Genomic DNA, 24,650 nt, shown 5'->3' on the forward strand with positions numbered 1-24,650 from the left:
GAATATTTGTACAGCTTCTTACAGGCAGTGCTTCATTACAGACAGCTGCATCGTCTGCGAAAAGCATGAGGTCACTATTAATATTGTCCATAAGGCCATTAATATGCAACATGAACAGCAAGGGTTCTAAGACGTTTCCCTGGGTCAGACAAGAAATTACTTCTACGGGGTGATTTGACGATGATGTTACAAACTTTCAAGTATGATGGATAGGGTACAGTTATCAATTTGAGGTAGGAAACCCTGGTACGGAAACAGTCGACAGGAAACTTATCATTCTGATGCCTCTGATAGTGGACCTCTTCTATTGCAAGCTCTTTGCCATCCACATTTTGAGAGGCGGTAGTATGGACTAAAACAAGGAAAAGTGTCCAGTAAACATGGACTCCAAACTGTGTACCATAAGAGCTGTGAGCACTTGTCATCTTTGCTGTTGTGAAACATATCTCTTCTACTGAACAAATGCTCATAGCTCCAACGGTATGCCTTTTATAGCCCATTATATATTGAATAGTTTTTTCCTAAGTTTATTTCATTTTACCTCCTGACAAAGTATGGAAAGCAAAGAGCTTACAGTAGAAGTGGTCCACTGTCAGAAGTATCACACGGTTTTCGCTTATAACTATCGACTCTGTCGTTTAGAGACAAGGGTCCGTTCCCTCAGATTGATGTATGTACTCTTCTCTATAATACCTGAAAATTTGTAACGTCATCACACAATCACTCTGTAAATCTGCTCATGACTCTCCATTCTAGATAACTTGTTGCGTCCTTCCTACCAAACGATCCTCAATCCAGTCACAAATTTCGCTCCATACCTCATATGATCGGTCTTTTGAAGCATAGATGTGGTACTGAGTGAAATGATTTTTGAAAACGAGAAAGAGTGCATCTACCTGACTGACTTGATCAAGGCTTTCAGTATGTCGTATGAGAAAAGTAGAAATTGGGTTCACAGGATCTATGTGTTCGGAATCTCTTCCGGCTAATACGTACGAAGTCATTATGTTCAAAGTGCTTCAAGGTGCTTCTGACGTTGTGGGGTGATGGGACAGCAAAGTATGGCAGCTGTGGACAGGGCTGAGCCGAGTCGCAAGGGCCCAACCGACGTTTCCCAGGCGGAGCTGGGCGCGGCGCAGCTGTCGCTGCCCCTTGTGGCGACGTGCTGGACGCCAGCCGACGTCACGATCGCCGGAATTCCGCATTCGTCGCCCCGTCTCCCGAAGAGGACCGCCCGTATAAAACGCTCGGCTGGACACCGAGTCGCCACCAGTCTCCAAGTGTCCGCTGCCAGCAGCAAGCCGAGCACCGCAGGAGTAGCGAGTGACATGGGCCGCACGACGAGGGTAAGCAACGCAGCAAGTCTCAAGTTTCGCAACAACAAAAACACTTCATACCTCCTGTTTTCAACGCATTTAATATGGTGATAAATATTTTCTCCCCCAGTTCGTAACCCTCCCTAGTTCTCCTCCACTGACAAAAAATCTCTCGTTGTATAAACGGTAGTCATTTCGAATAACTCTGTCGCTGTCCTTCTCTCTTTATGGGATGCTAAAAGGCGAATAAGACGGATTCCAGGTTTTAGAATTCTATTAACAGCCAACCATGGCTACACAGTTTTCTGCAGTCTCTGACAGCGATCTTTAGATGACAAAATAATTCAGGGATGTACGTTCGGATCTCGATGCCCGACGGGCGCAGTGGTTCAGCAAAGGACTACTTTGCCATCATCAGGTGCATTGATGTACAGAGATACAGTCGCATATCTGTCAATTATTTAGCAATCTTTATTTTTCTATACGACTCTTTTCAGCTAAATTGGTTTTGATCAGTAAACCTCTCACAGATATTATTTCTGCAGTTTTGAATACTTTCCTAGTTGAATGCATGGTCAGATATATCTTTCTCATGTTTCCCAACATTCATTTCTTCACTCCTCCAATATTAAGAGCTAAAGAGCGATTTACAGTCGAGACATGTAGATATCACGCCCCATAGAATTGCGTAAATATGTACACTTCTCAGCAAAAAAGTGGGATTATGCTGAATGCAGGCAACATAACGTAGCTGTATTGCAGTTTCTCTAATCGTTGAAACCCCTATGCGATGCAGTCGTCTGACTATACACGTTGGTTACCATAAGAGAACACTGCACATTATGGCAGTCAAAAATTGGTTCAAATGGCTCTGAGCACTATGGGACTTAACTTCTGAGGTCATCAGTCCCCTAGAACTTAGAACTACTTAAACCTAACTAACCTAAGGACATCACACACATCCATGCCCGAGGCAGGATTCGAACCTGCGACCGGAGCGGTCACGCGGTTCCAGACTGAAGCGCCTGGACCGCACTGCCACATCGGTATGGCAGTCAGTCCAGATATAAAGTAATACCGTCATAAAACAAATATTAGAAAACACGTTATTACATATGAGACTGCCACTAACGCTTGTAAATTAAACTACATTATAATAAGAGACACTGGAGAAATCTTATCACACTCATTAAATGACATGACAAGTTGTTGTTTGTTATCCGAATTTGAACCCAATGATGTTAACCAAACAAAGTTTGTGCGTGTGATCGAGACTCGAACAGGCGTAAAGAGACGTAAATTATCGAAGTGTTCACCAGCACCAGTTTACGAAGCCAAATGTCTGAACCTGGAAAGAAGTAAATAAATGCTCAAAATGTTAATTATATGCTAGTATACACAATCATTTGGCAAAGTTGCCACCAAAACTTTTTAGTTTTACAATGCCCTAGCTTATCTTGCTAGAATACGTATTTTATTAAGCCGAGATCTAATCCAGAGCTCTTATAGTTGAAATATTTTGTGGTAGCTACGGTTGCCATGAGTGTATTCTTTAACTGAATATTTGAATAAAACATCAAAAGTAGATGTGCCTGCTTATGTTATAGCAAAGTAGCTCTAGCTGCTTTAGTATATACTACAGACTTGCATAGGGTAGATGAAATGTTTGATCCTTCAAAGGGTGAGCGTGACTTTGTGCCCTGGGCCCGTACTGGCCGTAGCTTGCGAGCTACCGGCCAGCCAGGTTGGGCGGTTGATGGGATGGCCGACCACCTACAGCCGGTGCGGAGGCGAGACCGAAGCGAGTGAGCCAGCGGTGGTGGGTCAGCAGCGGCTGCAGGGCCTGGCTCTGCCTCTGCCACTACTTTTACATAAGAATGTTTATGTCCTCTCCTGGCATCAGTATAAGAGCGGCAAGCAGAAATACACATCAGGCTGTCTGCTGCAATTGCTCATTGGGAGAGACAAACTCGAGATGAGTCGTCGCTCTTGTTGAAGAAGGCGGATGTTCCATCAGAGAAACTGGCAGAAGGTATGGGGTGCCTCATACCACTGCAACGAGATGGTGGAGGAACTACCTTGAAAGAGGCACTATCAACAGACCTCCTGGCTTAGACAGGAAGAGAGTGAGCTCATAGCAGAAAGACAGGGAACTAGTGACTAACAGCAGAGAAAATCCATTTCTGTATGCAAAGAAGTTGCGGCCGGAGTCCAATTTCCCTGGCTCCACTGACACAATTCGCCGAAGGCTGAGGGACACTGGACTGCACGCACGATGAGCCGCTGTGGAACAAGAACGCGGCGAAGACAATGTTTTACACCAGCTTGCGTTTGCGGATGTCCTTACGAGTGCGTCGTGGGAAAACGTCATTTTCACTGACGAGGAAATGTTTTCCACCAGTAACGACGGTCCAAGGGCAGCAAAGGACTCGTCATCGACGCGAATGTGTAACCATGTCGAGAAGAAGTGGGCGTTTATCTGTTTCCTGCTGGGGATGAATTTCTGCGAGAGGAGCAGGAGCTCTTCACAGGATAGAAGAAACTCTCGAGAGCGTGCAATATGCCCACATATTGGAAAATGTGATGCTTCTGTCAGTGCGAATGCTGTACGGAGAAGGGAACTTCACATTGCAAGAGGACCATTCTCCCAATCACATGTCTGCATTCGTTCAGCAGCAGCTCTCCACGATTGGCGTCAACGTCATGGACTGGATACCGCGGGCGGCTAATATGAACCCTGCGGAAAACATGGGGCTGAGGTCGACAGAACATTAACAGAGAACGGGCCACGAAACCGACCAACTACAGCTGACGCTCATTGGGACTGCGCTCTTGAAGTCAGGAAGGAAGTTGCTTCTTCAGGCTGTTATGTCCAATCGCTTATAGATTCTATGCCAAGGCGCATGCCAGAAGTGCAAAATAGTCGGATTTTGGATACAATATCAGAATCCTTACAAGTTTTTGTTATGTCTTCTTTTTCTTCATTTTTACTCAGTGGAAGATCGCTTGGCAACAGATAAATAAAATTTGAGTTAGTTTTCCTTTGATTTACCTTTTTAATTGAGTTTCTTTTAGATGTACTCTTTGTTAAATATTCTATTTTTATTTCGTTTATACCATGTCTAGATACAAAGTAATCAGTTTCGATGGACGCTTTCAAAGTATTCTCTCTTCCCCTCCATCCAGTAATACATCCTCTGTACTACAAAAGTTATGCAAACGATTTTCTATTACATTTATTCATTATTGGTTTCTCGTCCATTCTCTCTCGCCTGTCTTACATTATCAACTCAATTGCCCTTTTGCTCCATTCTCCCAAAAAGTTATAAACAAATCTTGCGGTTCTCATTGAAACTATACGTTCTCGTTTAATTCATACTTTGTTTACTGTCCTCTATCATTCCTCTGAAAACCTCTGAGTCCATATTCTTTTATATCTCCTTGTCTATAATCCAGCATTCGTTATGAAAACATTCCTTCCATTTCTCCCTGTCCTAAGATAAAACGAATTGTGACATACGCCTCAGTAAGGAATACTTTGCAGGCTTTTCACTTTGCAGGCTATCCATTCCTAGATCCCTCCCTGCTTCCTGCTGCACCGCCTTTGACATCTGCATCCACATCTACATGAATACTCTGAACAATTAGGTGCTCGGCACGGGGTTTCTTGAACCACTGTCACATAATTTCTCTACTTTTTAACTCTCAAAAAGCTTGCGGAAATACTGAATAACTAAACCTTACCTTGCAAGCAGTGATGTATTATCACAATGTTCATGTCTCCTATGTCTGCCAGGGCAAACAAAATATCGTAGCATTCAGCGGAGAGGGTTGGCGATTGGAATTTAGCGAAAACACCTCGCCGCGTTGTCAAATGCCTACGCTTCAATGATCTCCATCCTAACTCGTTTTCCATATCTGTGACACAATCTCCCCTATTTCGTGATAATAGAAAACGATCTGCCCTTCTCCGAACTTTTTCGATGTCTTCCTTAACTTCCACCTCGTAGTGATCCCATAACACGCAGAAACACTCACGAAGAGGACGGACAAGTGTATTGTAGGCACTCACTTTAATTTATTTGTTGCAACTTCTACGTATTCTACCAATAACGGGTTTCCTTCCCCACAATATTTTCCATACGATGGTTCCAATCCCAGTTGTTTGTGATTGTAGCTCCTAGATATTTAATTGAATCGACAACCTTTAATTATGACTGATTCATCGTGCAAGCGAACTTTAACGGAATTGTTTTGGTTTTCATGTGGCATTACGTGCCACAAATCTAAGATAAATGTTCTGGTTGTTTGCTAAATAGTTTAAATATACTCTAGAAATTCCAGAAGGTCTACATCACTTTACTTGCGGAATCACATTCATCACTTCCGTTTCACTAAGTGACGTCCCTGCAGTTACTGCAAACTGTGACCTTCCAGACAGAAAATCGCGAATCCAGTCGCACAACTGAGACGACAGTCCATAGGAAAGCAGTATGGTTGGAAGCCGCTCGTCAGGAATGATATCAAAAGCCTTTTTGGAACTCCATAAATACGGAATCAATTTGAGAGCCACTGTACGCAATACGTCGTGAGAATAAAGTGCCAGCTGTGTCTCACAACAGTAATGGTTTCAATATTTCTGGCTATTTCATAACTTAGAACAAAGTATTTATCTGTTCACACATCCTGCTGCATGTTGATATCAATGAAATATATCTGTAACTCAGTTACGTTTATTTTCTTTTGTATGTATTGCCGTGGTCTGTGCAACTTTCCATTCTCCTCCCTCACCATAAATACTAGAATATTCCCCATGACTTCGTAGAAAAATTAAGTAAGCCGATGCATCGCTGATGCACAAGATGCACTCCCAAACTGTTAGTCCACTCAACAAAGACTTTGCGTGCAGGAACATAATCGACTATGAGAGGATCGTGATAACGTAGTAGAACATGACTGGTGACGCTGTGATAGTTCTGTTACTTCCTGGAACGACGGAGAATTATCTTGGAAGATTCACTTAATATAATCATTGTATACCAGTAAATAATTTTGAATGGATTCCACTTTGGCGTGTGATCGTCTTATCAAATATCTATTTACCGATAGGTGCGATTACTTTTACGCAACCACTGATCTCGTTGTTACATTGCGAATTATTTGTATTGTTCCATGAAAATGTCGAAACATTGTTAAGAGTAAGAAGCAGTAGAACTCGGTTCCAAATTGGCACGAGCGTAACAGTTCATCTCCTCTGTGACAGAACTACAAACAGCTATGTCGAACTCGGAACGACATCTTTAGAAATTTTATCGTCAGAAGACGCCTCGATGCTTTCAGTAACCAGTAGATCTAGGAGTAAGAAACAGAAAATACTGTGTAACTGCTACTGAAAATATACAAATCAGTTAATGAAACTCTATCACGGAAAACTCTGTCAAATATGTTCAGCAACTACTCTCGCAGCCACATTGTTGTATTCACGCTGCAGTCCGGTAAAGCTACTTGAGTATGACAAAAGATTTCATGTTTGATTAAGATAGCCATTCGTTGTATGTACACCAGTACTATTAGGGTAGTCCATATTAACATAGTTACCCGTTACGTTATTGAACAAAATAGACACAAATATTAGAGAAATTGTCAACAATATATTCGATCTCATTATCGAAAACGTGTTGCCATCCAAGCTCCTTGGTGCTGTCTTCCAGGGTCGCATTTACTACTCTGGAACTGCAAAGCATCTCATTTTTTGGCAACTAATGTCCGCTGCGAAGGACACATTACTGTGAAGCAGCTCGTAACACAAAACACCTTCTTTGTCCCACCAGATGTATATCAATCACATTGCATTTGGTGGACGTATACAGGCTATTGTTTGAAATAATGTTTGTTATGGCTTATCCACTATTTTCTCCTTACGAAGTTACCATATGCTACATTAAATCGCCATCAGGCGGCGCTGATTTCGGTTTACGGTGACTTCCATAAATCTGTTATGGCAAATTCCAGGATCAGTCCTTTGAAAGGGCACACACGGATTCCCTCCCCATCCTTCCCAGTTCTAGATTCTGCTTCGCGTCCTATCACGCCTTCGACGAGATGTATCGTAATCCTCCTTCCTTTCTTTTAACTTCAATATGACTACTGAAGGCAAGTGTCGCCGGAAGCGTAAATGGTCGTCACACGTACCAATTTTTGGGGACACTGTCATTGACCACAGTAGTAAATCGCAGAAACGTCCTTCATCAAGGCCTGTTTGTTTTCCTGAACGTTGTGATTAATTTATTTCAAAACGATAGCACTTGAAACAATACAACATGACTTTCTCGATAATACTCACTCCATGCAAGTGATAGGTGTTTCAAATTACCTTGACTGCTTTCATCCTTTTATTGAACACAGACAGAACACAATGTCACAAATGTTAGACTTTATTCCGTTTTAGACTCCGTTTTCTGATGCACAATCGACGCTCCTCATAATGTCAAAAATGAGAAATATTCAAGTTGTCATGGCACGAGCTACACTCCGAACTTGAATAAAATAAGACCATAGTTAAATACACTTTTAGCAAGACCATATACAAAGTCGCCTTAGAGCATAATGAAACATAATATTATACCATACACAACGTTCCATAATGTTCTACTTGCTAATCCGAGCACAGAATAGACCGCTGGAGATCATGGGCTCTCTGCCCAATGCGTCGCGATCACTTGGATGTACGCCGGTCTGTATCAAGTGGCCGCTGGTTGACGCACTGAAATTCGTCTTGCCACGAGAGACACTCACGAGTCCTTTCACAATCATGTTGTTGCAAGATTTTTCTTATTACTGACTGGTCAGAAAATGAATGAAACTGTCTGACCTTCTGTCAGGCTCAAGCTCTACTAGACCACGAATAGGTTATTCACAGCAACAGCTGAGGTGGAAGCTAACACTTCTCGTACCGTGTGCTGCATACCCCATTACGACAAAAACATGATGATAACATATGAGAAATTCGGTGGTTGGTTGAATTGAGGCTTGCTTGGAATGGCTAAGGCATGGGTTCAGTTCGCACTGAGGCTAACAACTCTTTAACAGCCACAGACATACCCTCTTCACCTGCAGTACCGCCGAGTAAAGAACGCAAGACTGTGCTGTGGTTCCAAATCAATATTATACATGTCTACTCGCTACTGTCTGGAACAGATTTGGGTTACTTTTGGCTGTCTGATGTCGAAGTCGCTGCTTGCAGAAAGACTGTATCTAGTATGTATCTAGTAAGCTTTCTTATTTTAGTTCACAAAGCAATCGTCGTTTAAAGTCATTTGACCTTCATTTCTTATTCTAACTGATCTTGAAATTTTGAAGATATTGGCACTGGGCTGGGAATTGAGTTCCGATTGCCATTTTTCTCTGGGTTTGAACCCTTGGAGATGATACTGTCCCATCATTTCGTTGTTTCCTCACGATGCCAAACACCCCCCCCCCCCCACCCCTCCCCCTGTCTCTGGGAACGGCGCGGTCCTAACTAATAGTGAAAGAGAATTTGATAGTTGACATCTCTTTCTGTTGGGTCAACATCGAAGAAAAGCGTGGGGTTGGAGATCCAGGCAGCACAGCTACTAGCCTGTAAAATATGCTAGGGATACCATATTTTTCTAGAAATGCCCTAGCTGCTCCACAACGTGAAGACGGTAAACCCACACTGTAACAAGACAGTTTCTTCATCAGAGGCACAGTGTAACATTAACTTAGTTACAATGAACAGCTTTTCCCGAACCGTGAAGTGCAGAATACAGAGACTTGCGCCCAATAATCAGGTCATCACTGTCTCTAATTGCTGCCCCTTGAGACATTCGGTCTGCTCTCTACCTTCTTCTCCACAAGGTTGGAAACATGACAAGTTCCCTTAATGGGGGATCTGCTTCAGTTCAGTGACCTCTTGTCAGGGCCTGTGGGATCACAGACCACTGCAGTCCATTGCTGGATGGAAGCAATCAGTTTTAATCTACAGTTCAGAGAGAAGATTACTCTGCATCCTCTGTACATGTCACCTAAATCATTAGTGTTTCTGAGACCAGAGACAGCTTATTGCCAGCTGATATGGATGTTTGGCATCCGTCAGATAGGGACGTTATGCTCGGTGTCCTCTTTGGTGCAATTCAAGAGCAGGCCTTCGTCAACATCGTTAATACAAACGCAACAGGCACTTATCATGCCCACCAAAACTGCAACAGTCACACTTGATACCAGCACTTGCCAAAGGTCTCTAAGTGTGTCTGGCAGCTTCTCAGATTCAGCTTTTCAGAAAGTTTCATGTCAAGGTGCATCTCATAACTTGTACTGCATAACGTAATGACAGGCTATGATCAGATATTCGTATGTGTACAGTTTTTATATTTTTGTTTGAGCATACTATGAGGACATTATTCATCAGATCAGACCTCTACAGGTAGCTTTATTCCAATAAAGGTTAATCTACACATCTTGTTGAGAGATCTGTAGGATTCGCTGACCTTTTGGTTTTATAGAAGTATGAACATGCTGCAGATATTACAACAGTCGAAACTCCGATGGACTACCCACAAATGAAATTAAGTGAATAAATATTAAATTTCAGCGTAGGTACTATTTTTGTAATCAAATAGAAATCTTTTCGCAGAGTCACCTACTTATCTGTTTCCGTATATCCTTACCCGCTCTTTATTGAGAGCTGAGTAAACATTAACATCTCTGTAGCAGTGGTCAGGCAGTTGTTTCAGACAGAGTAGAAGCCACAGATTAGTCGGCGGATGATCAGTAACGACACACATTTCGAGACATTCAGAAGCTATGAAAACTTCTTAGCGGGGAAGGATGGCAAACATCATTAGGCGATTCGGTGGTAGTTCAGAAGTGTCAACAAAGAATTATTGCTTTAGCGTTTAGTTGTATAATTCTGCAAGGAAATCTTGCCTTTCTTAACTTTCTGTCATTTAACTGGATTTTCTAGATCTTAATAGGAATGCAATGGTAAACACGTAAGCTTTATTAACAGTGAGTTATGTTTAGTGTTTTTATTACAAAAGCGAAAATGATAGCTTTGCACAAAAAGAAAGTCTCTTTCAGTCTCCAGAGTAGTATAGGCTGTTACGAAACTTCCTGAAAGGTAATTATGTGATTGACAGCACTAGACAATTCATACGAAAATAACGTCCTCTGAAGGTCGTAATAAACTATATTCTATCCTTAAGCCGTCATCTACCAAATCTTTTCTTGCGGATGTGGTTGCCAACTGCGGACTTTGGAAGTGTTTCATACTGCAGATTAAAGAAATGAGTTAAACCGCGAATGTTCTTGTTATTTCTTCGCTGGATAGAGCATTTACTGGTAAAGATAAAAGTCGAGGCTTCTGACCACTTAATCAGCCAGCAATGATTTTCAGCTGAGAACCACAGAGGAGTAGAGCTGAACTCTAGCTTGTTCAAAAAATGGTCCAAATGGCTCTGAGCACTATGGGACTTAACATCTATGGTCATCAGTCCCCTAGAACTTAGAACTACTTAAACCTAACTAACTTAAGGACGTCACACAACACTCAGTCATCACGAGGCAGAGAAAATCCCTGACCCCGCCGGGAATCGAACCCGGGAACCCGGGCGTGGGAAGTGAGAACGCTACCACACGACCACGAGCTGCGGACTATCTAGCTTGTTGTTTGGTGTGCAGGTACTGGTGGCAGCAGGCCTGCTATTGGCAGTGCTGAGCCAGGATGGTATGGCACGTCCTTGGGGCCACGGAGGCGGCGGAGGCGGCGGCCACGGCGGAGGCGGCGGAGGTGGCGGCCACGGCGGAGGCGGAGGCGGCGGAGGTGGTCACGGAAAACATCTCGGAGGACCTGGCGGCTACGCCCACTCCCACGCCTACTTCCACGGACCGGTAGCTGGAGCCCATGAGGCTGTCCACGGCAGCGGTGGCCACGGGGGCGGCGGAGGCGGCGGCGGACACGGAGGTCACGGGGGCGGCGGCGGCGGTGGCGGACACGGAGGACACGGTGGTGGTGGCGGCGGACACGGAGGTGGTCACGGAGGCTACGGTGGTGGCGGACACGGAGGCGGTCACGGAGGCTACGGTGGCGGCGGACACGGAGGCTACGGTGGCGGTCACGGCGGAGGTGGCGGCGGGCACGGAGGTGGCGGCCATGGAGGCGGCGGTGGTGGACACTACACCGACTTTGTTGTAAGTACATCTAAAAGAAGATGTAATACCATCCAAATCTGCTATATTCAACAAATCTGGTTTAGTTTGCCATTGTCTTCTCATAGACACTGCAACTGTAAATAGATACCAATGCAATGACGTGACTGGCAGACAGTGATGAGTGAAATAATTTTTTGACTATGAAAGATTGTGGGCCCAGTTTCATAAGGATTTGTATGTAAAACAGGAGTAGCAGATTTCAGTATAAAGCACTAAAGTGATGTGGGAATATCTATGACAGATTTTTAGTAATTTTGAATTCATGTAAGGTATCCAGAAATGATACTGAAAAATATAGAACTAACATGTGTCACTTAAACCTAGCTGTGAAGCGTTGGTTTTCATCACTTGAATCATTTTCTGTTATGGAAGTGAGTATATAACAATCTTCTAGAACAAATCTCCAATGTGTGAGACAATTTAGCTTATTTCTGTTCAATAGCTAGTAGATTTTAGGGTGATTTGCCTACTTTTGATCTTTACTGTACTGTTTTGTTTGTAAGCTTTTGTCAGACTACCTGCAGTTTATTTTCTCTTTCTTCTAGCATGATTGGAACGAGTTACATTGTAATAAAGCAACATTTTGTATGAGCTGAAAATTTTCTCAGTTGATTGGTCATTTAGATAACCTTGTACATTCTTCTGCTGCCTGAGTTGTTATTGCTTCTTGCCACATCTTGTGCTTACCATGATCTGTTGTTTGCCTTACAGGCCTACCCACTGTACACCTACGGTTACGACGTGTCTGACAAGCACACTGGAGACCACCACGGACATAAGGAGGACAGAAAGGGACACAGTGTGATCGGTAAGCTTCAGATACCGCTATAAATTTTGTTCATGTTAGCGATGACTGCAGGGGTCCACAGCTTAAATTATTTACAAAGAAAATTTATAACGCTTTCGCAGCCCATGGTAGGACCTTTTTTCTTTATTTATTCGCATAATCGGTTTCGGGATACTCAGTTTCATTATAGAATTATTACGTGAGTGATTATATTGGACAGTGAAGAATTAGAAAGTGGAGCTAAATTTAATGTTTTTATATTGCGACGATGCCGAAGGCTCCGTATATTCAAATGGGCTATGTCTCTTCTTGAAGCATACGTGTGAAACAGTCAAACTGTTGAGAACAGTGCTGAAAACTTGTGGGACGAACTGTATCCATCCTCTTCATGTCAGAGACCAGCTATCGCCTTGCAGAGTAAATTATGTACAGGGTCAGTCTTAAGTACCTCAAGGGTTTCAGGAGGTCACTGTGTCAAAACTACAAGACATACAGAAAATAGACACTTATTAGTGGATGGATCACCTTTCCAAACTCTTACCTCACAATACAGTTGCTCAGTATGGGCACTGTTTGTGACGTGGTAAATGTCGATATGCGTATACTAAAATGTAAACTTTCACGGCCGGAAATATCATGTCCATTATAATTATCCGGGCTGTTATGCCGTGGTCGGTTGATGAATTCTGTGGTGATTCCCAACGTTTCGTCTCTGACTGCGGGAGACATCTTCAAGGGGGTCCGTAGCTTGATGGAAGGTCCAACACACACACTGGCTCGCTACTGACTGCCGCTAAATTCCGTGTCCGCGCGCCCCCGCGCCGCGGCGTGACGTCACGTGTTTTGAAAACGTCAGTGCAATTGGCCGCTGTCCGTCGCCGTCGATCGCCGTTGCCATCATCCAGTAGTGGACGGGTGGTACACATCTTCTTTAACACCGGCATCCATATACCGTTTAATTTGACGCCCTCCTCCTTTCGGTTGAAATTATTTGGGTGTTTAGCGATTTCGATTGCCTCCCTGTAGAGCCTTTCGTAGTATCCGCTCGTGGCCGCTAGTACTTGCGTCTCCTCGAAACGAATATTGTGGTTCCCTAGGTGGAAAGCATGCTCCGCAACAGCGGATCGTTCCGTTTCTCCTCTTCTACAATTTCCCTTGTGCTCTTCCAAACGTTTAGAAACAGTTCTTTTGGTGGTACCCACATAAACAGCCACATTGTTCACACACTAATCTGTACATTCTGTGTGACTCCTGCAGGAGAGTACCACATCAAGGAGCCGGGCGGCGACTTGCGCGTCGTCAAGTACAAGGCGGACAACAAGCACGGCTTCCAGGCTCACGTGAGCGGCGGCGCCGCTGGCGGAGGACACAACGACCACTCCGGCTACCACAGCGGCTGCCACGGCTGCGGATCCCATCACGGAGGCGGCGGCGGCGGCCACGGAGGTTACGGAGGCGGCGGACACGGAGGCGGCGGCGGTGGTGGTGGTCATGGAGGTCACGGAGGCGGCGGACACGGAGGCGGCGGCGGTGGTGGTGGTCACGGAGGTCACGGAGGCGGCGGCGGCGGCGGCCATGGGGGTCACTACTGATCGACACTGTACCTGGACCACACCATTCTGTAAACAGATTCTTCTTGTATGTTTGTTAATGTTTTTGTATAAATAAATGTTTTTAGCACATTTACTGCTTTATTCTACTCACAATCGTGTACCTCGAACCAAGATATAAGAGTTGGTGTTGTAACATATTCCACTACATGGAACTTGATAGTGAGTGATACAAAGATTGATGAGAGACCCTCCATACTGATGGTTCTGAATAAGTGCCTTTGGATAATGAAAGTGTCCATACTTGGACGTGTCACTAACAACATTTTCCATCAAATTATTGGTTGATCTTTCATACAGAGAAAAGCAAGCAACTGTGAACACCCTGGAATTCTTTCTAATTCGTCAGTATTATGATTGGTTTCGTGTGGTGCACCACAATTTCCTCCCTACTTCTAATTTCTCTTAATTTCAGTGGAATAGCTAAAGTGAAAACCTATTATATCTTGTGTATGAAGGATGTTCATAAATTAAGATTTTATTGCTTATTCAAAATAGATAAAAATGTTTATTCACAGTCTGTACGCATACAGTGACATAACTTCTCCGCACAATAAACATACAAATGCAGACATTTGTCATATTATAACACCATTTCTTCACCAAAGAATGCTGCCACCTGATGCTTTAGCCAGTCATTGACAGCGTCCTTCAGCTCATCGCTGGATGTGAAGTGCTGAGTAGCCAGTCACATTTTCATCTTGGAAACGGGATAAAGCTCGACTGGTGTCGAGTGCAGATTATAGAGATTATCTTCAAAAATCTTCCAGCCAATAAGTCTGATATTTTATTCGTCGAGTTCACAAAAAAATGTTCAAATGTGTTTGAAATCTTATGGGACTTAACTGCTAAGGTTATCAGTCCCTAAGCTTACACACTACTTAACCTAAATTATCCTAAGGACAAACACACACGCCCATGCCCGAGGGAGGACTCGAACCTCCGCCGGGACCAGCCACACAATCCATGACTGCAGCGCCTAAGACCGCTCGGCTAATCCCGCGCGGCGTCGAGTTCACAGTACGAGTTCGTGCCCTGTCGTTGAAGGAGATTGATGTCTTTGGTAATCATTCCTCACTACTTGTTTTGGACTAACTTTCGTAAGAGTCTCATAATAATCATGTGATATCACAATATTTTCATGTGTTACTCTCACGAAATATATTGTCAAAATTCCTTTGGTATTGCAAGGAATTGTAACCATTATTTTGAACTCCGACAGCGTGTGCTTGAATTCTTTGGGTTTATAGGAAGAATGGGGCTGTTCCTTAGTTTCAGAGTACACCTACTGCACCCATGTCCACATTCAAGATTGTCTTCAGAAATTGCTTCCTCTCTACATAGTTGCGCTGGAGGAATGTCAAGACTGCAGTCACCATTTCAGTTTTGTGAAAATCATTTAGACATTTTAATACTCACCTTGCACAAAACTTATTGTAACGTGTCCTCCCTGTGAGTAGTGGGATAAAGCTCGTATGAGGACAAATTGATATCAAATTAATTAAATGATCAACTAATCCCCTCCTCCCTCCCGCTGAAAACGTCATGGGTTTTCACTAGTTGGCATGAGGCCACCGATTCTGGGAAATCCCCACCCCTGCCCCCTCCCCTCCCACCCTGCCGATACGAACGCACTACTTGAATTTCACGCGGTTTTGAATGCAGTTTCTGGTGTGCTTTTCCTTATCACCCTCCTCTCTGGGAAATCCACAGCCTCCCTTCCTCCCGGAACTCTGCCCCACTTTTCATATCAAATTAACTGACTAATTAATTAAACAGATGAAAAAATGAAATAGCTCAATTGAGGTACCTCCTCTTAACCTGTTGTGCCACTTGCATATTTTGTCGTTGAAAACATGTGGCTTCAGATGAGGTCTGAGTTATTTCAATAACGCCATTCCCCTCAATCAAACTGATTGAGTAGTTAATTAAATCGATATCCTTTTGTGTGGGACAGTTTTCTGTGGTTAATATTGCTCCTTTAGAAAATATTGATTGACTGGTGGTAAATCGATTGCAGTGTGTGGAATATTGTTTATTTAAACATTTTATTGGATAGTCTGTGAAATATTTAAACAATTGTGACGCTTTTTCTTACTCCAATAGTGTAAAGAATATCGTCATGAAACACTCACCACACATAGTTACACTCACATGGATTGTGCTAAATATATCTGGCCATCACTGGGCTGCACCACGCACTGCTGGGGGAAGTGGTGCACGATCTCGATCGGTTTCTGTGCTGCCACATAAAGGACCGTCAGCTGTCCCGCAGTATTAGCCCTCCTCATGTGGCTACTTCCTGACGCATGGCACTGCTACATCTGCATGTGCCACTGGCCTTGTCTGGTTCAGACTGTGAACAAAGCAGTGTTTATCTAGGAAACCGCTCCAGCTTTTCCCTTGCAGGATCCTGGTGCATTTGAGAACATCTTCCAATGCAAATGACTGACTGGAAGTCGATCCAGGTATACTGTTGAAGTCAATAAATTGGTTGACAAATTAATTGTGGTACTCATGATCGTGATATAGGGGACATAAGGCAGACACGGTAGCTCACCGGTCTCAGTTGCAGTCAGTTTTTGGAAGAAGAAGAACCATGAAGTGTCAACATTGGAGAGGATGCAGTGATTCCCAGCAGATTAGGGAGAAGCGGAAGGGTAAGTACTTCTTGCTTAATAATACATCTTCATCCCTCTCTCTGCCTGTAGTTGCTTTATTACACATGTAACTTTTCTTCCTCTTTTGGTCTCTGGAGATGACGTCCAGCTCTCAAGGACATGCAGGGGCATATGATCCTCTAGTGGAAATGGTCAGCACGTTAAAACCGACAAATACGGATGTCGCCTCTGGAGAACTGTGCTAGACCCCAACACATGCACCATCTCATAACACTGGTGTTACTGCAATGGCAGAGTATTGATGTGGTGGATGAGAAGCTGCTGAATCCTCCTAGTGCACTTCTGCTTTTCATTTCAGCCTATAATTTAACAGCTAGTGGTTCAAAGCGCTTAAATATTCCCATAGAAGCATCAGTGGACAGTGGCTGGCATGTTGTGTTGGAGATTGTGCATCGGGAAGTGTTAAAGTACTGTTTACGGATTTGGAATGGGATGAAATGTGTCAAGCAGATCACCACATCAACCAGCCGAGTATTCTCTATTTCTGGACATTTACTGTTTGGGCATGACGCTATATATAGCATTATTGCACAATGGTGTGACACTCAAGGTGAGATCAGGACGTTGATCCGTTTCTCTGCAACACTTCACCACAAACGTGTTCAGCTTATGTACGGTGCTATCCCTTGTGCTGGGAAGACTGAACCATGGGTTGCTGTGTGTTCAAGCTGTGTATAAAGACATCATGAACTATCTCCGCCATGTCGTCTGAGGAGCCTTGTCATGGTCCATGTAACTCCCCTATCGGAGGTCCGAGTCCTCCCTTGGGCATGGGTGTGTGTGTTGTCCATAGCGAAGGTTAGTTTAAGTTAGATTAAATAGTGTATAGGCTTAGGGACCGATGACCTCAGCAGTTTGGTCCCATAAGACCTTACCACAAATTTCCACATTTTCCAACTATCTCCGTATGTATAGTGTGTATGCAGATGATTTAGAAAGTTTCCAATTCTTCTTCTTCATCCCATCTTCTTCTGCACCATCACAGAACCTGTCACTTATGACATACCCCTGATGCTTCACCCACCTTGCGATGATTCCGATTACATCAAGTTTTCATGTGCAATGGGCTCTTACAGAAAAATGAACACATGTAACAATAATATGTGTAGCCACTTTAGCACAATCATCTTGTCAAAAGAAGAAGCTGAAGGAACACTCATCAATTGAGAGAAATATACACTGAATTTAGTGTATACAAGAAACAGTATTCAGGAGATACAGTAAAAAATGAATCAGTATTTTTTCTTGTTGATGTAAGGCAGCCCATGTATCATTGTTGAGGTGTGTGTGATTTTTTCCTTCATAACCCTCTTATTATAATGTAGCAACAGTAGCTCTTTTGGTAAGATGATTGTGCTAAAGTGGCTACACATATTATTGTTACATGTGTTCATTTTTCTGTGAGAGCCCATTGCACATGAAAACTTGATGTAATCGGAATCATAGCAAGGTGGGTGAAGCATTAGGGGTATGTCATAAGTGACAGGTTCTGTGATGGTGCAGAAGAAGACGGGATGAAGAAGAAGAATTGGAAACTCTACCTGATAGTACAAAAGTGATTATTGTAGGTCCATCCAACAGCGACGAGACAGATGTTCTCATGTCACTACTAACACACCTGGATGTAGACAACTTTGGGCATGTATATGTACTTCCAAAACGCTATATCAACCCAAATATCAGCTACTGTAAAAGATACTGCATAGTGTAGATGTGTAACATACACAACATTCAGTGAAAGCAGTCAATGCTGTTGCTGTTGAAGACCAAGATCAAATTCTATAATATTTTCATTTTGGTCGTGATATGTATTTTATTTGAGTCAGTCATATTCCAGTTGGTGAGGTATTATGCAAATCTCATTATGCCTTTCAGACAAGACAGTTGGAATCTAAGACACATCAGCAGGTGCATGCAGGTACTGACATGATTTGGTAAAGATATGCACAGATTGCTAGAGTCACACACACTACAGGTTTCTTGTTATTGATAAATCAAGAAAACTGAATAATGGTAGGTATGGAGGGAACTTCCAGGAGTTTCTATCAACATAGCTATGGGAAGTGGTGAGTATGTTAGTGTACATCACACCATGGACAATTTCACACATCAGATGCTCAGCCCGAGCGAATAGATGTATACATGGACAGAGAAGGCATCTGTTCATAGATTGAAAATTTCAGTCTCTCGAACATAAAGTTAAGATGCTGGAGACGTATGTTCAGGCCCCTCTGAGACTGATCAACGAGTAAGATGCTAGGGTAAAGGAGCTAGAAATGTACACCCATGTCACTCTGAGACAGAAAATAAACGACTTAGCTGTAAAGGTTGGTGGAATTGAAAAGGAAGTTCTTGACTTCACTGTAAAGATTGAGCAAAATGTACATAAGATGCAGCCTGTGAAGTAGCCTACTTAATACGTTGAAAGATGTCGACTAAGTCATTGCTGCATGGAAAGCTCTTTGAGAGCAGTTACAGCTGTTAAGTTTATGACATTTGGATTGAGAGCAGACACTGAGAGAAATTTTTATACCAGTTAGTGAATCTCTCGATGAACTCTCAGCGAAATTACACAACAACAACGATGGAGCTATTGCCAGTTTCACTAATCGTTACAGAGATGATTGGGTAGACAATACATTTAGTGTCAGTGGTGAAAAACCATACATGTTGGGCACACAGTCTATTATTTTAAAAGAAAATCAGAACAGATAGAGGATACGTAATTTCAAAGAACACCCCAGGTCTACTGAACCTCATTTTCCTAAAACCCTCAAAAACAGTAAAATTTTCACCCAAAGATCTGGATACTACAATCGACTGTGTACACAGGAAAGCAGGAAACCAATACAGTGCGAAGTAAAGAGACATTATAAAACCGTTATTATCAGATTGTCAGTATAGCATTGGTGATGGTATTGACATTCATCATAAAAGGGGCAGAAATCAGCCCTCTCAGTATACATACTAGGATGACCCCAATGAGATTAAAGATCGACTATGGCTACTCACTGCTCATTCGAATGAGGTTGTCTCAATAATTCAAGAGCTTAGTGAGAGAGGTATAATCGAATGAGTATGGAAACAGTAGCTTGAGAACTGCACAAACCAGCATGCTAAACATATGATTAAATTTTTGGGTGACTTGCGGCAGGCTGATCTTGTAGATATGAGGGAATATTCAGATGAGAATAATGGGTTCAAATATACTTTAATGGTTATTGATACATATTCCAAATTTCGGCATTACCTGTTAAAACAAGAATGGGGAGAAAGGCCACAGACATGTTTGAGTGGTTGTTGCAGACAGGGATGAATTAATGCCCTGACAACCTCCAAACCAAGGGGTGGAGACTGTTACAACAGGTATTTTAAGACACAATTAGTGATATGGAGTATATCACTCCTGCACATTCGCCCTCTGGAAGGTGTGTATCATGAAACGTCTGAACAGAACAAAATGTGGATACATTTTAATCTTTGCGGCTCATACAAATGGGCAGATACTCTCACAGAAATAATTGCACAGTATAACCGAATCAAAATTGACACCATTCGACGTTCATGACAGTGGACTCATGGATATGGTGTACTACCTTATTAAAACGCTCGATCAAGGTAAACATAAATTTAATATGGGTGATTTGGTACGTATCTCAAAACACAGGACAACATTTGAAAACTTATACATCCCAAACTGGTCGGGTGAGATATTCACAGTTTTCAAAGTGCAGAGAACAAATCCCAGAACCGAAATCTTAACGAATAGCAATGGCACTGAATTGTCAGGATACTTTTACACCGAGGAAATGCAGAAGAGCTCAGAATCCCACTTGTTTCTCGTAGAACATAAACAGTCGAGGACGGAGCACTAGTTAAATGGCATGGCTTGTCTGCAACACAGAAAAGCTGGACTGACGCTGACGATTTTCTGTGTAATGGGATGCACAAAGCGCAACCAGCACATAGCATAACATGCGTTGTAGTAGATGCATCATAGGAGGCTGTGCTTTCTTGGCAAACTTCCCCTCGAACTGCACGTTCTGGGGTATAATTACTGTGGAACTGGTATAAAACTTAAACAACGTTTGGCTTGTGGCGACAAGACGATTAACCTGCTTGACGAGGCGTGTTGGGAACATGACATTGCATACACAAAATGAAGGGATCTCCAAGGATGTCGCACTGTAGATCGAACTTTAGCTGATAAAGCAAAGCCAATATATGTGAGAAAGGATATTGGTATAGGACAGCGCATTGCAGTATTTATAGTTGATAAAACCATGCATGGTTTGGGTGTGAATTTCAAGCAAATTATGAACGCTGCATGTCGTGCACAGAAGAAGAAGAAGAAGAAGAAGATGGCAACGATGAAGAAGAAGAAGGCGTGTTTAAAAAACTGTATCCTGACAGCGATGGATGCAGATACAAGCGTTCTGAACCATAAAGGACTCGTTAAAGCACCCAGGGTTCTGTCAATACCCAAGACATCAGGTGGTATTATCTCCTTCGTTATTCCTGCCCTCTCAGGTCACTCAGTGATGGGTTCAATGGCTGGTGGTGCTATGGCTATCTCAAGAATAGTGAAGAATACACAGAACTCCCAGGAGCAGCTAGAGGAAGCAAGAAGACATAACCACATGTTGGAAGCAGCAGCCATTGGAAAAGGAGACCATACAAGGAAGGACTAGGTCTCTTCATAAATAAAAAAAAATGCCTATTAGCTATTTTACCAGACAGACCGCTTACAAACACTGAATTTAAATGTTACTGGGAGACCAGAAGCCCATTTGGTGGCGTATGTTAAGGAAAATACAAGTAACGTCTACTATTTCTACTCATTTGGAGACTTGCAGCCGCCAGAAGAGTTACAACGATAATTCACCCACAGAAGTCGTGTGTTCTATAGTTTTCAACGCTATCAAGACTTTAATACCCACTTACGTGGGCATCTGTGCATCATATTTCTCCTAACATTTACGAAGAAGCATATATTTAAGGGGATACATTAAGTATGCAACCTTCAGATGAAGTTCAGATGTAATATCGTGTACTCTAACTTTAAAAGATCGATCGCTAATATTACACCTGAATTACTTCCCAATGATTGATTTAACAAATGGGGAGCAGAGAATTGCACTGATGGGACTGGAGACTTACAATAGCATTCTGAATATCACAGAGGATAACAACAAACTTCATCTGGAAAATAGTGGTGAGAAAGAAACTATGGAAATAGAATCTGGTGAATAGGACAGTGATGATTTAAACGATGTTTTAAAACGGTCTGGAAAAGGGATTGCACTACGTGCAAACATCAGTACACTTATATCTGAAATAAATACAACGGGTGCAATGACTGGCGTTAACCAGAAAGGTTCAGTAGGATGGCTACTGAGTTTCACAAAAGGACAGCTTTTGTTGAAGTATCCTAATAAATTCCACAGATCTGACCAGACATTGGATAGTCTTACTGTCGGTACTATCCGCGTCGAGTGCAACATTGTAACAGACTCTTGCTTCAACAGCAGACTGATCCATACAGTTTATGAATTCTTCTCATCAGTGGAACAGGGCATAAGATCATTGAGATCCTTACCAAAGCTATTTACCTCCCAGTAAGAGTTCAGGCTTAGGACTACCTGGAGCTGCGTATTGTCGACCAGCACAATCAACTTGTCAAAATTCGTGACGGGGAAATCATTGTACAGCTATATCTAAAGCAGAACCAGCAGAGACATAGAACGTGAAGAGACCCAGAAGCTGCGTTGGCCTTCGACCATGTGGGACCTGTGGGAGGCAGAAGCGATGACCTGTAACTTGTCAGACTGAAAGCGTCGGCAGTGATCTTCAGCCACCCCAGAATGCAGTGTCCCCGCATTCTCAACGAAGAGAGGATGGGCGTAAGGTATAAAATCAAAGTGCACAACGCCCAACGTGACACTTAACAACAGAACAGCAAGCTGATAACACATGGAAACTGTAAATTTCTTAAATCAGTAGATTGTAGCCGCGGAATGACGTCGTTCTATATAACTATCCTAGTGGAATATGGCGAGTGTATTATATGCCAGGAATACTTCTCACATAAACATTATGCATCAACCACATTTAACAAGAACGATGAAAATTAGGATTGTCATCGAACACCAAGACCCTTACCCTTCCCGTGCAAGAGTTTCATATATCTTAATGGATGACATACGAAACGGTATGGTACGACTACAGTGGCATCGAACCATACACGTAACGCTTTAGCGTTACTTTATCATAACATATGATATGAACTTAACTGGGTCAAGATTGATAGTTCATGCAATTTAGGCATAACGTCAACTATTAAAACGTTCATCTCTGTTTCTCCCTTGGATCTGCACGATTTAGAAAACGCTGGATGGTTTATAGACAAGCCAGTGTATGGAACAGTGGAAGAGTACAAGAGATTTAGTGCATTTGTACCTTTAAAATAGCTTATGAGATACTTCGAGGACATGCGGGGAATTGCTCTGAATGCTAAACAGGAACATATTCTGGTATGGGGTGCAATGGATGACAACTCATACCTTCAAGCAGTTCAAGAGGAGAACGAGATCACCATGAATAAAATAATGTGAAAAATGCCACACACCGCTGTATCTGATGAGCAGCGTTTGAAGCTCTTATAGTTCTGAATGCTGGAGTATTTCTGCCATTATCTTTCTGTTCATGAAAGGCTTTCGAATACCCAGTACTACTGACAGTAAGCAGACAAACGTGGTCTGTTAAAACCGCTACTCAACTGGAGTCACTCATTTCACTATACTTGCATTTCAGACAAATAGACGAGGGAATATGGCAAATGATTCCACCAAATTTGATAATTGTAGGTTGACTAATGCCAGAGTCTACCCTAATTCTGAATTCTACCCATGTGGTTATTTAGATCTGGAGTGGATGAAAATGTATACAGTCCATCATAAGACAGCCATGCAAGGTTCCATACTTCATACAATGAAGAGAAAGGATGCCTACTCAGTCCACGGAAAGTCAAGGAGCTAGCGCCAGACATCATAAAAGATTGCCCAAAACAGAACGAGACAGTAAAATCTGGGCCCAGATGTGCGAATTGAATTTGAATCTTCGGCAAATTTCCCAGAACACACTGCAGCGCATGCTCTAGTTCTACATGACTGTGTGATCAACTAATGCCCTCTCAATGGTGTTGTGCAATGACTGGCATAAACGAAGAGGTGCTGTGTCGTATCCAGAGCATTCCACAATGGGACTCAACTTTTGAGGTCATCAGTCCAAATGTATCTCAAGATGTGTACATCATTGCAGACATTCTATGGTGACGAGCATAGGCAGTTCATATTTTAAGATGTTGCATCATAGCATAAACAGAAGATGCCGGAATAATAGAGACATTCTCAGCAAACATTGCATCAACGAGGTCTTTCAAGGATTCGAAGTGTGCTAAAACACGCAGGAGTGGAAGCTAGTTAACATGTAACTACCCGGGAATTCTCTGGGATGATCCTAGCTTATCCTATAAAGATAATGTGACCTTGGTTCGATTATTCGACCACAAAGATACCATCATCTACTTGAAATGGAAGAAGAATATCGCAAGCATGCAACGAATTTTCAAGTTTGCTGCTATTCAACTGCTGGTATTCTATGGGTAGCCTGCTCTCCATCGGCTCAAGACATAGAAAAAAAAAGTGTCAAAATAGTGCTGTGTTGGCTTATGAAAACGTAAAATTACTTTTAAGTTGGATGAGCAATAACTGACTTTTTATCTCACAACATGTGTACAGTTTTTTAAACTTATTTAAACCTTCTCACACTTTCATATCTATATAGTGTGCAACTTTGTGCAGATATTATCCCTGTTTTTTTTTTTTTTCAAGCACAGGAGAAATAATTTTCGACATGTTTGCCATATGTCTTTGGAAGTGGACATGGTCATATTCCTCGTGCCCCCTTAAGCCAATTTGTGCTGCACAATATGCAAAATCACATGCAACCATTCTATATATTTTGT

At 42.6% G+C, this 24,650-nt stretch overlaps 1 protein-coding gene across 2 annotated transcripts; it reads left to right on the plus strand.

Moving 5' to 3' along the window:
- The first annotated feature begins 1,258 nt into the window (after nt 1-1,258).
- Nucleotides 1,259-13,949, plus strand: LOC126418740 (uncharacterized). 2 transcript variants are annotated; one of them, XM_050085658.1, is made up of 5 exons: nt 1,259-1,346; nt 11,016-11,525; nt 12,258-12,354; nt 13,591-13,779; nt 13,831-13,949. In XM_050085658.1, the coding sequence occupies exons 1-5, from the start codon at nt 1,329-1,331 to the stop codon at nt 13,923-13,925; spliced, it is 909 nt and encodes a 302-aa protein (XP_049941615.1). In that variant the 5' UTR covers nt 1,259-1,328; the 3' UTR covers nt 13,926-13,949. The 2 variants fall into 2 exon arrangements, with proteins under 2 accessions (XP_049941615.1, XP_049941614.1); XM_050085657.1 differs by having other exon boundaries at nt 13,591-13,940.
- Nucleotides 13,950-24,650: the final 10,701 nt, after the last annotated feature.

Source organism: Schistocerca serialis, chromosome 9 (assembly GCF_023864345.2).
Source record: "Schistocerca serialis cubense isolate TAMUIC-IGC-003099 chromosome 9, iqSchSeri2.2, whole genome shotgun sequence".
Taxonomy (NCBI): domain Eukaryota; kingdom Metazoa; phylum Arthropoda; class Insecta; order Orthoptera; family Acrididae; genus Schistocerca; species Schistocerca serialis.